At 40.8% G+C, this 14,339-nt stretch overlaps 5 protein-coding genes across 5 annotated transcripts; 3 read left to right on the forward strand and 2 right to left on the reverse strand.

Moving 5' to 3' along the window:
- Nucleotides 1-1,457: 1,457 nt before the first annotated feature.
- Nucleotides 1,458-4,919, forward strand: PKNH_1250400 (conserved Plasmodium protein, unknown function; the record flags this gene model as incomplete). The annotated part of the gene is made up of 1 exon (XM_002259808.2): nt 1,458-4,919. The coding sequence occupies one exon, from the start codon at nt 1,458-1,460 to the stop codon at nt 4,917-4,919; it is 3,462 nt and encodes a 1,153-aa protein (XP_002259844.1).
- Nucleotides 4,920-5,667: 748 nt separating this feature from the next.
- On the reverse strand, nt 5,668-7,473 carry PKNH_1250500 (ubiquitin-activating enzyme E1, putative; the record flags this gene model as incomplete). The annotated part of the gene is made up of 1 exon (XM_002259809.1): nt 5,668-7,473. One exon carries the CDS (start codon nt 7,471-7,473, stop codon nt 5,668-5,670), a length of 1,806 nt encoding a protein of 601 aa, XP_002259845.1.
- Nucleotides 7,474-8,258: 785 nt separating this feature from the next.
- PKNH_1250600 (conserved protein, unknown function) lies at nt 8,259-9,302 on the reverse strand (the record flags this gene model as incomplete). Its single annotated transcript, XM_002259810.1, has 1 exon — nt 8,259-9,302. One exon carries the CDS (start codon nt 9,300-9,302, stop codon nt 8,259-8,261), a length of 1,044 nt encoding a protein of 347 aa, XP_002259846.1.
- A 990-nt stretch (nt 9,303-10,292) lies between these two features.
- PKNH_1250700 (small nuclear ribonucleoprotein E, putative) lies at nt 10,293-11,003 on the forward strand (the record flags this gene model as incomplete). Its single annotated transcript, XM_002259811.1, has 4 exons — nt 10,293-10,340; nt 10,478-10,567; nt 10,715-10,839; nt 10,976-11,003. The coding sequence occupies 4 exons, from the start codon at nt 10,293-10,295 to the stop codon at nt 11,001-11,003; spliced, it is 291 nt and encodes a 96-aa protein (XP_002259847.1).
- Nucleotides 11,004-12,193: 1,190 nt separating this feature from the next.
- Nucleotides 12,194-14,168, forward strand: PKNH_1250800 (lysine--tRNA ligase, putative; the record flags this gene model as incomplete). The annotated part of the gene is made up of 2 exons (XM_002259812.1): nt 12,194-12,402; nt 12,620-14,168. 2 exons carry the CDS (start codon nt 12,194-12,196, stop codon nt 14,166-14,168), a joined length of 1,758 nt encoding a protein of 585 aa, XP_002259848.1.
- Between the last annotated feature and the right edge of the window lie 171 nt (nt 14,169-14,339).

A 14,339-nucleotide genomic window follows, 5' to 3' on the forward strand; every position in this document is an offset into this window, starting at 1 on the left:
CCAGGTATCCCTCTTCAGGGTCGCTTCCTTCACTTCCCCGTCCAATGATTATTTTCATTGGTGTGTCCAAATGACGTTAACTATTTAATTCCACATAATCAAATGGGAAAAAAAGAAAAAATGAAATAAAATAATTGTGCATCAAAATTTTTTTAATCGCAGGCCATATGCAGACATTCCGTATGTCTAACTTTTTCGGAAATTAATGAAAATAATGCAAAATTAATGCATCTCTTGCGTTGTTAAAATTATCATCCATTTCATACCAAATGTCTGTGCCGTTCTGCACTTTTTTTTTTTTTTTTTTTTTTTTTCCCAAAGAGGGATGATTAAAAGCGCATACGTCAGCTCCATCGCTGTTCCTCAGCGTGCGCGCCCCTGCGCATATATACATGTTCCTTTTTCAGAACTGCTTGCCATACTTCCTCCTTGGAATGATGACCACCCCAGTATATTGACGGAGTATTGATGCAATTTTTCCGTCCACTCAGTCCGCGGTGATGCGAATTTTTTCTCCTCAGGGGGAAGATGCGAAATGTGAAAGTGCAAAATTGGGGAATACCAAAAAGGCGAAAGGGCAGGGGTGCAAAAATGCCGAAGCAGAAATTTGCGAAATCTTCCGGCACCGCTGGCCATGCTGTTTGCATCTCCCACCCCATAAATGGACCCCAACATATAGCACCATACACTTGCGTTTACATGCTCCCTTCTGCATCCCTCCCCCCTAATTGTCCCCGGGCGTGCGTTTCAATTTACCAGTTAAAGTTGTATGCCGAGGTTAACGGTTCGATGGACACAACACATGCCCTCTTACCATCCAGCTACCCCCAAGCCATTGTATTTTTTATTTTATTTTATTTTTTTTTTTTTTTTCACAAAGTCACTTGGGCAGTGCGTATATTTTACATATTATAAATACTGTTCATATTAATGAACGGACACCTTTATACATTTGCACATACATGCACAGGCGCTCATCTTCGCTTTTTTTTCTTTTTTTTTTTTCGCTTTAGTTATTTTCCTTTCCCTTTGCTTTCTGTTAGCCCCCATTTCCTGCAACCAGCGGATGCACCAGCGCACAGTTGGAAGCTGAAAATGGGACACTAATCAAAAGGGGAACTGTCCTGTATGCACATGCATTTGTACATTCAGATCATACATCTGGAGGTACTCACTTGCATCTGTGCATATGCGCGTGTATATGCGCTTGTCTCACCCCCCTCCGTACATCACACCCCTGGTTTGTGCTACGTGCGGGGGCAGTAGTGAACAAGGAGAGGCGTGAAGTGGAAGCGTAAAAAGGGCAAACGCGACAGATGGGCACAGCAGGAGAAGCGAGAAGAGCCCCACGGCGTAGGCACCACGACCCGGTAATTTCCATTTTTTCCACTTATTGATTGTCACTCCGTCCATCTGGTAACTGTCAAGTATAACTACCATCCCCCATACATATCGAGATGGCATGGAAAAGGGAAGCGGCATCGTGGCCGCGCGTGATCCTGGTAGCGACCCTTTTCTCATTCCTGTGTAGCGTTCTGCTAGCCCTAAGGATAAACAAAGAGGATGGATTTATAAATAAACTTGAAAATGACAGTGAAGTCAAGGTATCCACAGTTGTATTTAACATGAGAGACGAAAAAATGTACGTCGATGACGAACATTTTGATAATCTCAGAACGTTGCAAAATATGTTACTCCACTGTTTTAAGACAACCGAAAAGAAATTAATCCTCAAGGATATAGGAATAGATAATGTCAAGTACCTTTTCTATGAAAATTTTAAAAATGAGGTGTATGAATACTTCAAGCTATTTTTTAAGTTCATAAAGGAAAATTTCCCTTACTTTACCAAAAGGTTACAGGAAGAAAAAAAAAATAATAATCTAAGTGAGGAAGATTATCTCTCCAATGATAAGTTACAGGAACTTCTAGAAGACGTAATCAGTTACGAAATAGAAAAAAATGCATTTTATTTTGAGAAGTTGGTTCAATTTATTACTCTCCGAAAATGCTTTACCATGAACATTTCTGCCAACGTAGACAACACAGCAAAGCTCATCCTCCTTTTGATGGAAGTTGATTCCAAAAAGAAACAAGTCCACTTCAAGCTTAAAAACAATATATCTGCAGAGGAACTTCAAGGACAGCAACAACAACATCGACAACCACAGCGACAACAACACAACCACAACAACACAACAACAACACAACAACAGCAACGACAACAACAACAAAGACAACCGAAACAATTATCATCCCATGCCGGAGGAGCACCACCATCTGCAGGGGAAGTACCCGTCCTAGAAACTACGATAAATCCACCGAGGACAGGCAACCTCGTCATGCGAACGAACAAAAATATGTCTTTGCCAATGAGCTACTTCAAAAATTTATGTATTAAAAATAATTTTCAAGTAGCATCGAGAAATTGGATAGAATTTTTCTACAGACACAATGAAACCTTATGTCATGTGGAAACTTGCGGATCTGGGGATTGCCTTTTTTTATCATTACAATATTTATTAGACAAGAATGGAGTGCGAACTAATAACGTTATTCCAAATGCAGCCGTCCCGGAGAGTTCGTTTCTTCCATGGTATATACGAAATGTCAAACAAACAGATGATCCCAAGTTTAATGTTAATGATTTGAGATACCTGAGTACGTTTTATTTTATAAAATATTTTCCTGGATATACTGAAGATTACGAAATAGATGAACAATTCATAAATGAAAAGTTTGATCTTCTTATAAATCTGGAGTTCACTAATTATTATTTGAAGAAGGATTACCTATATAAAGTAATGAAAGATAATAAAGATGATGAAAAGAACAAGTCTGTTCTCGTTCTCATTTCCAACTATATGAATAAGTACCTCTTCTCTGGTGGACGACCTCCCATCGCTAATACTGAGGAGGGTGCTGCTCTTTGTAGATATAACACTTGCCAGAAGGGAAACACGCAGGGTCCAGGCCCCAGCGGCAATCACCGAAATGGACGTGGAAACGGCTGGATCAACGAAAAACGGGGCGGAGGGCCTATCAGAGGCAGAGACCAGAATGATGATGACGACCTGAATGGAAACCACAACAGTAAAAAAAGGGGAAACCAGATCGGTGGAGGAAAGGAAAACAGCCACAAATCACCCATCAGACGCAGTGGCAACATGGGTAGCAGTGGTAATTTGAGTAGTGGGCCTAGTGGAACCAGGAACAAAAATGCCGGGGATTTTCAAAACGTTATGGAGGAAAGTGAATCTTCCCTAAATCCCAATCGGGGTGAGCGCTCCTTGAATTCGAACGTCCAACGGGGAATGGAATCCATGAAAAATAGCGACGACAACCTTAGTATAAGCGGATCACAGTCAGGCAACGCGGTGCTCGCAGACGAAGACAAAAAGGTGCAGTTCCAGAAGGTGGAAGAAGGAGGAGAGGGAAACACGTCCACAAAGGATGCATACTTCCGAGTGAGTTACGGGCCCAACCAATCCCCAGAAAGCACGAGCACGGTGAAGCACGATTCCGTCACTATATCGCTCAAGAGAAACAGTAGCGACCGCCTGAGCAGTAGCAGTGATAGCATCAACAGTAGCGACAGTGGGAGTCCCACCGTTCCGAGGAATCAGCCCCTTCGCATTTCATCGAAAGATATTGAAAAAGACAGCGCGAAGGTTGCAGGCGCAAGTACGCTGAAATATACTGACAAGAGAAAAAACGTGGAGGTGTCAAATTCAAAATTCACAGAAAGTACGAAGGGTAATTACGAACATGTAGTCGTGCCACACTCATCAGGCACGGAAGAGAGTACAGACACCGAGGAGAGTACAGCCACCGAAGAGAGTATAGCCACCCAAGAGAGTACAGCCACCGATATGATGAAGCCCAAAAGATACTTAACCAAACAAGGGCTTCTATGTACCACGCCGAGTTGTAGTCCTGATATCTCCGACATACGATTAGTGCAACATGAAAAGGATAAAAAAAGTCGTCTCTATGACAAAACCATAACACAATCTGAAGAATCCACAGATGATGCAGAAGAAAGCGAAAAAGAAAATAAAAATGGAGACGGCATAGATGAAGAACATGATTCAAACAAGCGAGACGACAGTGAACCTAAGGGCGAGATGTCTGATTATAATGACATTTTAGAAGAAGTGCATGAAGGGGGGTACAGAATTTATGAACTGATCTTCTTCAAACTAGTATCCCTATCAGCAAACAAAATGACATATGATGAATTAAAGGGTGTTAAAAAAAAAAATATTCATACTTTAGTGGGTACAGATCTCAAGTCGAAAATAATCGGTTCTCATGTTTTCATGAAAAAAATAACACAAGGTACCATACTCCCATTTTTTAACTATATCAACCTTAAGAACAAATTGAACAATGTAAACCGAAAGTTGAATTATGCTAATCCAGATCTATATGTTATTATCACCAAGACAACATTTAATAAAGAAATTACAAGACCAAAGGATGGATTAGTAACCAAAAGTTTACTGTTCAAACATAATGGAGACTGTATATCTTACTGGTCCATTAAAAATAATCATTACCATTTTACTTGCGATAATAAAGTTATTCAGACGAAAACCATTGAGGAAAAGGCATCTGCCTTTTTCTACGAAAGGACAAGGACAGGACACATCCACTGGGGAGATGAAACAGATTATGATGGCTTCCAAAAAATGTTTAATATTGGTTTAATTACATTTATTAATAATAGCACCAAGTTTTTTTTTCCTAGAAATACGTTCCAAGATTATCCTATATACTTTCTAATTTACTTTTACTCTGGTGTTCACTTCGAACCGAGCATCCACATTTCGGTGCAGGACGACCAGGAGGTCTGTCGCTCCTCGTACGACAGGAACACCATTCCTCCCTCCTTCCTGAAGGTCCCCAAGGAATAGGTGTCGATCCGTCCGTGGGTTGAAATTTCAGTTAATGTTTCTACAGTGGGTTCCATTTACGTTCCGATTGCTCACTTCGACCCGTCTATTCACTTCGACCCATCTATTCACTTCGACCCATCTATTTACTTCGACCCATCTATTCACTTCGACCCATCTATTTACTTCGACCCGTCTATTTACTTCGACCCACCTATTTACTTCGACCCATCTATTCACTTCGACCCATCCATTCACTTTGATCCGTCTATTTACTTCGATCCGTCTATTCACTTGGACCCCTTTGCTAAATCTCCCTAACAGGGCACAGCACTACGTCAGCCAACCAGCAGATCATCTTTACCCCTTGTGCAGCTACCGTGAGGGGAAGAATCAAAAAAAAAAAAAAAAAAAAAAAAAAAAAAAAAAAAAAAAAAAAGTTAGCACAAGTATATTCTAACCATTTAATTAGTTTTAAATCTGTCACTTGTTTGGTATGTTTGTGTAGTCCTTGTTTTCGTATCTTCGTGGTTTCCCGTCGTGGGTCCCACTGTGCCCCTTTTTTGTGTGCCTTCGTCACTCCCCTAAAAAACTTGTCTCTTTCTATTTGTTAAAAGGTTTTTTTTTTTTTTTTCTTCCTCTTCCAAAAGGGAAAGAAATCAAATATGCAGGAAGGATGTGTCCTAGTGTGAAAGCACCTATGTGCTCATTTGATGATGTACCAATATGTTGACATATAAATATATGGACGTACAAACGCAGTGACCTATCAATGTATTGCTGTACCAATGTTCGCACTGCCGTACCCCTTCCCCGCAGTGAAGAAGAAATAACTCGACTGCGGTTCCAAATACAACGAACACATTTTAACCGCCTCCTGCGTAACCAAACCCGCAATGACCATCTGCACGCACACTCCGTAACCCCTCACATCGCAAACCAATCGATGGAATGTGCTCTCCACTTCCCGCACCGCGTTAAAAAAAATATTTCTATTTGCATCTACATAGGGGAGTAAATAATGCAACCGTTTCGCACCATCGTACCCATCTATGTGTGTCTCTCCCTCATCATGTAGCACCGATAATTCAACACGCTTACTTAATTCCTTTTTAATTTTCCCATTCATGTTTCCTTCACCAAAATGGAGGAGGTTCATGTGTCTGCCACACAAGAGTAAATTACCCCTTGTCTTCTTCATCTTCTGCTCCAAATAATAGCAGTAATGTGGAGGGGGGCTTCCCCCGCGTCTGCACATGCTCAGGAGACCTTCATTTATAGGTTTCAGTCCAAAACCGTAGAGAAGAGCAAATTCTAGGAAGTGCTCCCGCAAGGAGTTGTCCCTTGTGTTACTCCTACTCTCAACCCTTCGAATAAAGAGAAAATTCCAGAAAAAATACACAAAATGGGATAGAGTAAATGGTTTTCTAAATTTATATTTCTGTTTCTTCTTGTCGATAAGTTCTTCGAGTTGTTTTTCGTCCTTCAGTTTTCTGCTTACCAAAATTTTATCCAGACAACTGATCGTCTTGCCACCATCAGGGTTCTCACTTTTCAGATCCAACAGGAAGGGTAATCCCTTTTGTTCTTTTATAAAGCTCTTTAAAACGACCAGGAATATAAAAATGTGGTTCTGCCAGGTCCTTTCCCTTCTGTTTCCAAGCAGAGTCTCCTTAATCCTCTGCATGACGTTCCTTACGCCGAGCATCGTGTACGTTGCTTCATCCGGGGGGGGGAACTGTGGATCATCCTTTAACTTTAGTTTTTCACCCAGGAAGGTTAAAAAGGGGCCATCACACTGGATTCTGTTGTCAGATTGATAGTAGCTGTGGCCACCTCTATGGCTTCTGCTGTTGCGTTCTATACTTTCTCCGTCTCTGGTGGCATCGGCCTCCTCCAAGCGAAAGTCCTGGTAGCATTTGGTCAGGAATATAATTTTATCCCTCCATCCGCAGCCGCTAAGGGAGGCGTAATCTACCCTTCTTACATATTCCTTCAGTTCGTCATATAGACACTGAGACAAGTGAATATAAATCGCCCATTCAGATTTTTCTCTCCTTTTTTTGCCACAAGTATCCACATACAGATGGCCTCCCCCACTCACATGTACATAACCTAAGCCCCCTTCAACATTGCATGTTATAATTTTTCTTCCTTTCCTTCTACAAATTTTTTCAACAGACAAATTATTCTTTACAGATAAGCTACAGACAATCACATCGTATAGATCCCCATTTGAGTCCAGCTCGTTCATGTAGTTCAGTGGGTTCTTAACTATGCATGTAATATTAGCTAGCTGATTCATTTTCATCAAATTTTCTCTCACTACTTTGCATTGGTACTCATTTAGTATTTCATGCCCTTTGGAGAAAATGTAATATTTTGCATCCTCTGTGGTTACACATGTGTTGTCTACAATGGTGATGTTCCTTATGCCGCTCAACATCAACCCTTTTGCAACTTCCATGATGATGAGGCTGCTCCCAAGTAGGCACACTGAGCTCGTCCTCAGGATCTCCTGGTGCGTCGGTCCCCACAAGGAAATTTGTCTCGTGAATTCTTCGTCCTCCTCCATTTGGGACTGGGGTAGTGCACACTGGGCTACGCTTCGCGATGCCATGTTTAGTGGGGGAGAGTTTCTCTTGACAGTATTCTACTCGCGACGCTTATATGGCCGCTTCGCGAAGAGGAACTCTCCCCCACTCTCCTTCCTCCCCAATATCATCAACCTGCTACACTTCCATTCCGCTGTACAAAAAGTAATTCAGCCCTACTGTACTGTTCTATACTGTATTGTACTTTTTTTTTTTTCCTTTTCTACCACTTAGGGGGGAGCTCGTTGACCTTCTATTCATTTTTCCCCTTCACGTTACCCATGCGGAGGGCTAACAGCGAGCAGTGTAATCCCCTACATGAGTACACATGCAGGGGCCGCACGCATGCGCGAAAAAAGAAGAGAAATGACAACATCTCCTCTCTGTAAATCGTTTGTGTGTGCCTTTAAAAGAGGGCAACCTTCTGATGCCTGCTTTTCCTTCTTTTTTTTTTTTTTCTCTCCCCACAATAACTACATTTTTATCATTTCGATTAAAAAAAAAAAAAAAAGGTTACCCGGTGTATAAGTTCGCACATCGGGAACGGAGAAAAGAGTAAATTGTCAAATGGTACTAAAAAAAAAAGGGGAAATAAAGAAAAAAAAAAAAAAAAAAAAAAAAAAAAAAAAAAAAAAGGCTTATATTCTTATCATGTAAAGAATAAAGCGTCACAAATAGGAAACTATAAAAATGACTATGGTTAATGATTTATATGCTATGGTGAGCCGATTCCATTTATCTGCTTGCCATACATTAACCCCGTTAATTAAAACAATTTGGACGAAGTCCTCTCCTTCTTCATCCTTTTTTTCCTTCGATTTACGTCCTGCATGTCAATGTAATTCCCGGTCTGCGTCTTCACGCCCATCATTTTCTCCCGCTCTCTTCTCTGCTCAATGTACCTTTTCATTGACTTCTTTCGAAACATAAGCTCCGGATAATGAACCTTTGGACTTTTGTCGAATTTACCTCCTAGAATTTTTACTTGATGATTTTCTACAATTTTTCGTTGAAATTTATCCAAGTGGGGTAGAGTTAATTTCCTAATTTCGTGTACCATATTCATGAAGTCTCTTTTGGCTTCCGCTTTTTCATTAAAAATATTTTTTCCATTTAGTTTGGTGGTGACTTCATCAGGGGTGTGATTCTTTGTTTTTTGTTTTGGTGCTCCATGTGATGGATTTTCCCACCCATTGAACTTCTCGTTCACTGCATTTCCCTTTATACCTTTTGAAAGGGGGGTTTTACCTATGGGCGCCTCTTCCTCGTCCTCTCTAAATTTTATCCTCTTCACAGCTTTCTGCTTATCCTCCTCCTTTTTCTTCTTTCCATCATCCCTTGAGTAAAAGTTGTTCTTCTCATTTCGGGGACTCAGGTCCTTATTTAGGGGATTTTTTTCCTTTTTCCTTTTTTTCTTTTTTCCTACGTTTTTTTTCTCTATGGTTCTGCTGTCTTCCCCATCGCTATAGTTTCCATTGGACCTTCCACCATTGCGACCTTCACAGATGTTATTGACATTTCTACCAGTACAACCATCCTCACCATTTATGTCATGAGAGAGAATTTGAGGGTGGTACTCCTTCACCTTCTTTCCACCCCATTCACCATTTCCTTCATCTTCTGATTCTTCCGAAGTGGTTACCACCCCGTCACCATCCCCTTTCCCAATTTCCTCCGTTCCGATGTCGTCTATTTCATCGCCAGAATTGGGGACAAATCCCCACAGTTCATCCATATAGCTTTGCAGATCCTTTCCATTTTTTTCCCTTTGGGATTTTTTCCCTGGTATGATCCCCTTCTCCTTCTTCATTTCTCCTGCTCCTCACTTGAGTAAGGCTTTACAACAGCTTCAAAGTGTTAATTTTTTTTTTTTTTTTTTTCTCTTTTTTTGGCAGCATTGTACAGCCATAAATATATATATGGCGTCCTTGGGGCGCCCTTCTCGTCTGTGCTTTTCTTCACTTGTTTATTCGCTTGCACTTTTATTATTCTCTTCCTCTTCTTTTTCTCCTTGACGCCTCGTTTTTTGGGGGAGTCCATGCGCCTTGCATGGTGGCAAAATTGGCATGCTCGCAGCTGTTGCCAATTTTTAAAAAGATACTTTCTTTTCCTTCTTATTCTTATTCTTATTCTGTTTTTTTTTTTTTTTTTTTTTTTTTTTTTTCTGGGGAAGCGTGCCCGGATTAATAGGGCGCCCTAAATGACAGTGTCGAGAAGGCCGCGCCTTAAGGTAAAAGGCCAACTCCAGTTGTGCAGAAAAAAAACGGGTAATCACGCCATTACGCGATTATGTGACTTCCCTCTGCCTGATTCCTTTGAATTTTTTCAACTAGCAAATCGTCAACCATCGGGCCCGCCAAAATACAGATAAAACTCCCCGGCGCAAAATTGCAGAGCGGCAAAAAGGATTCCCACTTTTTTCTCATTTACCACCCGGGGGGAACCCATGACAAGCGCGCGCAGAAAAATATACAAAAAAATACGCAGTACAAAGTACGTTAAAAAGTACGCAGGAAATTATGCGAAAATACACGCAAGCACAATTTTCTACGACAAACAAATCTCTGTTGCCTTCCCTGCTGTCCCATTTTTCTCCCTACGGGGAAACACGCTGTGCCATCGCGCAAGTGCGTGGACTACGCCCACAGTTGTGTAGGTACACGAATAATCCTTTTCCCCCACGGGTAATGCATCCCTGGCCAGAAAGAGGTTGCCCCTACCTCCTTGCCCATTGATCATTTTTTCCTCATTTCGGAAGAACCCCCACCCCATCTAACAATACAAACCCCTGTGGAACAAAATGGCGGTGACAAATAAGAAGTTGCAAAAAATTATGACCCAGCCTATAGTAATAAAAAAAAAAAAAAAAAAAAAAAGGAAAGAAAAACGAAAACAAAAATCCACGCGGACGCACAGAGCTGTCTCGCAAGTAGGAAACCTGCTACGTGTCGTACATATCACTCTATTTGTTCCCCCCTTTCGCAGAACCAAATTTTCAGATTTTTCACGAACAAAACGATGGTCCAAATTTGGCTGTACGATAAACCAGACACCCGCATTGAGGGAAAAATTCTGGTAATTAAGACATTTCCGCCGTGACAGCAGGCGTAGATGGGCATACCTATATGAATGATTATATGTTCGTTACCTATATATATAAATGTATGCTTTTACCATACCCGGATAAACTTTTCGAACCGTGCGCTCCCCACTACCTTACAGGGATTCGATGAATACATGAATATGGTGTTAGACGAGTCAGCAGAAGTTTCAGTTAAGAAGAACACGAGAAAAGACCTAGGCAAGATTCTTCTGAAGGGGGACACCATCACGCTAATAATGGAAGCGTAAGAAATAGAGCGAGAAATGGGAACAGTGTCTATTACATATGTTTGAAGTATCTATTTGGAACGCCTGTTTGTCACGGCACTTCTCCCGCAGTCCTTACACACACACCTTCTTCTTGTGTTTCTTTTCTTATAGGAAAAAAGCGGAAGAAGAAGAAGAATAGCTGCTTCCAATTTTTGACTCTTTAGATATTCCACATTCGAGACGCACTCTGTGACCGAATCTTTTGAGCAATTCTTTAACTAGTTCTTTATGAGTATGCTCCCGAATGGGGGCTTCATATGAATACGAACGTGTGCGGTGCGAATAAAGTATATCCACCCTTCTCGTTTGTTGCATTTGATTTAAAAAATAAAAAGCACCCCCCCATTTTTAGGTCTCTTTTATTTTTATATATTTATTTTATTGTTTTATTTTTTTTTTTTTTTTTTTCACCTCTTTTTTAATGATTAAGATGTGACCATTATATGATCACATGACCACATAAAAGTGTTCCATTAAAATGCTTCATTGTGAAGCTCCACCACAACAACCACCTTCCCATGAATTTAGTATTTTTCCATTTGGTTAACGCTCCTGTGGGGAATTAAAAACTGTCAGCTCCATGGTCAAGTGCAGAAGAAACGCCACTTGGTATTTTACGTGTCAGTGGTGATTCGTTTCATATGTGTGACCATCTATCCGTACATACGTACGTGTTCCCTCCATCCATAGGGGCCACTTTGGGGCGAATATGATGTCGCTCATTTTTCACTCAATCAAAACGTTATGGTAAAAAGGGGTGAGGGAAATTCACCGCAGCTCTGCAACCCGTATTTCGTAAGAAGACATTTCACTATAGCAATATGCTAATAAAATAAGTTGAGGTCATTTTTTTTTTTTTTCTTTTTTTTTTTATTCCTCATGGTCAAAAAGGTAAATGCTGTACATGCACCCATAGAATTCTCATGTATTCATGTGCATACCGCTTGGTTCCTTCTACCTGTGCATTCTGTGCAATGCCCACAGTAGAGCTGCGAGTACGCTGGGGAAGTGGAAGAAAACCTATCTTCTCCATTCCGCACTAAGGAGCTCCAGCCCAAACAGCTAAATGTGCCGTTTCACCAAAAAAAGTAAAAAATCACATTGCAGGGTCAGGTAAAAAAAAAAAAAAAAAAAAAAAAAAAAAAAAAAAAAAAAAGGAAAAAGGAAAAATTGCACCAAGTTGTCGGCAAAGCACAACTCGCGCTAAAAATTAAAATCTCGTTCTTCCGCGAGAAAGTAAAAAGAATAGCGATAAACAGCGCCCCCTGGGTAAAACTACGCGTGAACAAAATCGCAAACTCTACGAAGCATATTTTTACATCTTCACATATGTTCAGATATTTACTCCCCATCCTGAGGTACCATAAAAATTTCGGAAGCCACTTTTACAAACAACATTCCTTCCCATTAACAATTCTGAACAAGAATAAAAATATCATCTGCCCGGTTAACTGCAAACAGACCTTCACCAAAATGAGTGAGAAAAAGGAGCATGTGATGGAGGGCGAGAAGAAAGTCCCCAGCAAGCAGCAAGTCAAGTAAGCTAACCACTTTGAGGAAGATACGATGGGGAGAGGCATCCCCCCTACGACGTATCCCCGTGTGCCTGCGCTATATGTGCTTTCGTCGTATGTGTTAGTGATAGGTGGCATATGCGCATACATCCCCGCCGCGTTTCCTTGTTTCTGCGCTGCCTTTTTTCTTCGTTACCATGTTTCGGCGTTGCCACATTGCTACTTTATCGCCCCACCACAGGGACAAGAAAAAGGAGGAAGAAGCCGAGATCGACCCACGTCTATACTACGAGAACAGATCCAAGTTCGTTCAGGAACAGAAGGCCAAGGGCATCAACCCTTACCCACACAAATTTGAGAGGACGATAACGGTGCCAGAATTTGTGGAAAAGTACCAAAACCTAGCCAGCGGAGAGCACCTCGAAAATACCGTTCTAAATGTGACTGGAAGAATAATGAGGGTGTCCGCCTCAGGACAGAAGTTGCGTTTTTTCGACTTGGTTGGCGATGGAGCCAAAATACAAGTACTAGCCAACTTCGCATTCCATGACCATACCAAGTCAAATTTCGCAGAAGCGTACGACAAAATAAGAAGGGGAGATATCGTAGGAATTGTGGGATTCCCAGGAAAAAGCAAAAAGGGAGAGTTAAGTATATTCCCGAAAGAAACCATCATCCTCTCTCCCTGTCTCCACATGTTGCCAATGAAGTATGGATTGAAGGACACAGAAATTAGGTCACGACAGAGGTACTTAGATTTAATGATAAACGAATCCACCAGAAGTACCTTTATCACCAGAACAAAAATTATTAATTATTTAAGAAATTTTCTCAACGATAGAGGATTCATAGAAGTAGAAACCCCAACCATGAATTTAGTAGCGGGGGGTGCAAATGCTAAGCCATTTATTACCCACCATAATGACTTAGACTTGGATCTCTACCTCCGTATTGCTACGGAGCTACCTCTAAAAATGTTAATCGTAGGAGGGATAGATAAAGTCTATGAAATAGGAAAGGTGTTCAGAAATGAAGGAATAGATAATACCCATAACCCTGAGTTTACGTCATGTGAATTTTATTGGGCCTATGCAGATTTTTATGATCTCATCAAATGGTCAGAAGATTTTTTTTCCACTTTAGTTATGCACTTATTTGGGACTTATAAAATTTTGTATAATAAAGATGGCCCAGATAAAGATCCCATAGAAATAGATTTCACCCCTCCCTATCCTAAAGTTTCCATCGTGGAGGAGTTGGAAAAATTAACCAACACAAAGTTAGAACAACCATTTGACTCTCCAGAAACAATAAACAAAATGATCAATTTGATTAAAGAAAATAAGATCGAAATGCCAAACCCTCCGACTGCTGCAAAACTACTAGATCAGCTGGCTTCCCACTTTATAGAAAATCAATATCCTAACAAACCTTTCTTTATTATTGAGCACCCACAAATTATGAGTCCCTTAGCAAAATATCATAGATCCAAACCAGGGTTAACTGAACGTTTGGAAATGTTTATCTGTGGGAAGGAAGTTCTAAATGCTTACACAGAATTGAATGACCCTTTTAAACAGAAGGAATGTTTTTCAGCGCAGCAAAAGGATAGGGAAAAGGGAGATGCGGAGGCCTTTCAGTTTGATGCTCCATATTGTACATCCTTGGAATATGGACTACCACCCACAGGTGGTCTTGGCCTCGGTATAGACCGAATCACTATGTTCCTAACCAACAAGAATTGTATTAAGGATGTGATCCTCTTTCCAACCATGCGCCCTGCGAATTAATTTGTCCTATGTTAATGGTTCATTTTTGCACACCATTTTGCTTCCCCTCTTCGTTTTTTTTTTTTTTTTTTTTTTTTTTTCCCCAATTACCCCTCTTGCTCATTTTGTACGTACACATTGGAGCATTTGTCTACGGTTCCCACGCAAAATGCACATATAAGCATCTGGCAG

Source organism: Plasmodium knowlesi (assembly GCF_000006355.2).
Source record: "Plasmodium knowlesi strain H genome assembly, chromosome: 12".
NCBI lineage: Eukaryota > Apicomplexa > Aconoidasida > Haemosporida > Plasmodiidae > Plasmodium > Plasmodium knowlesi.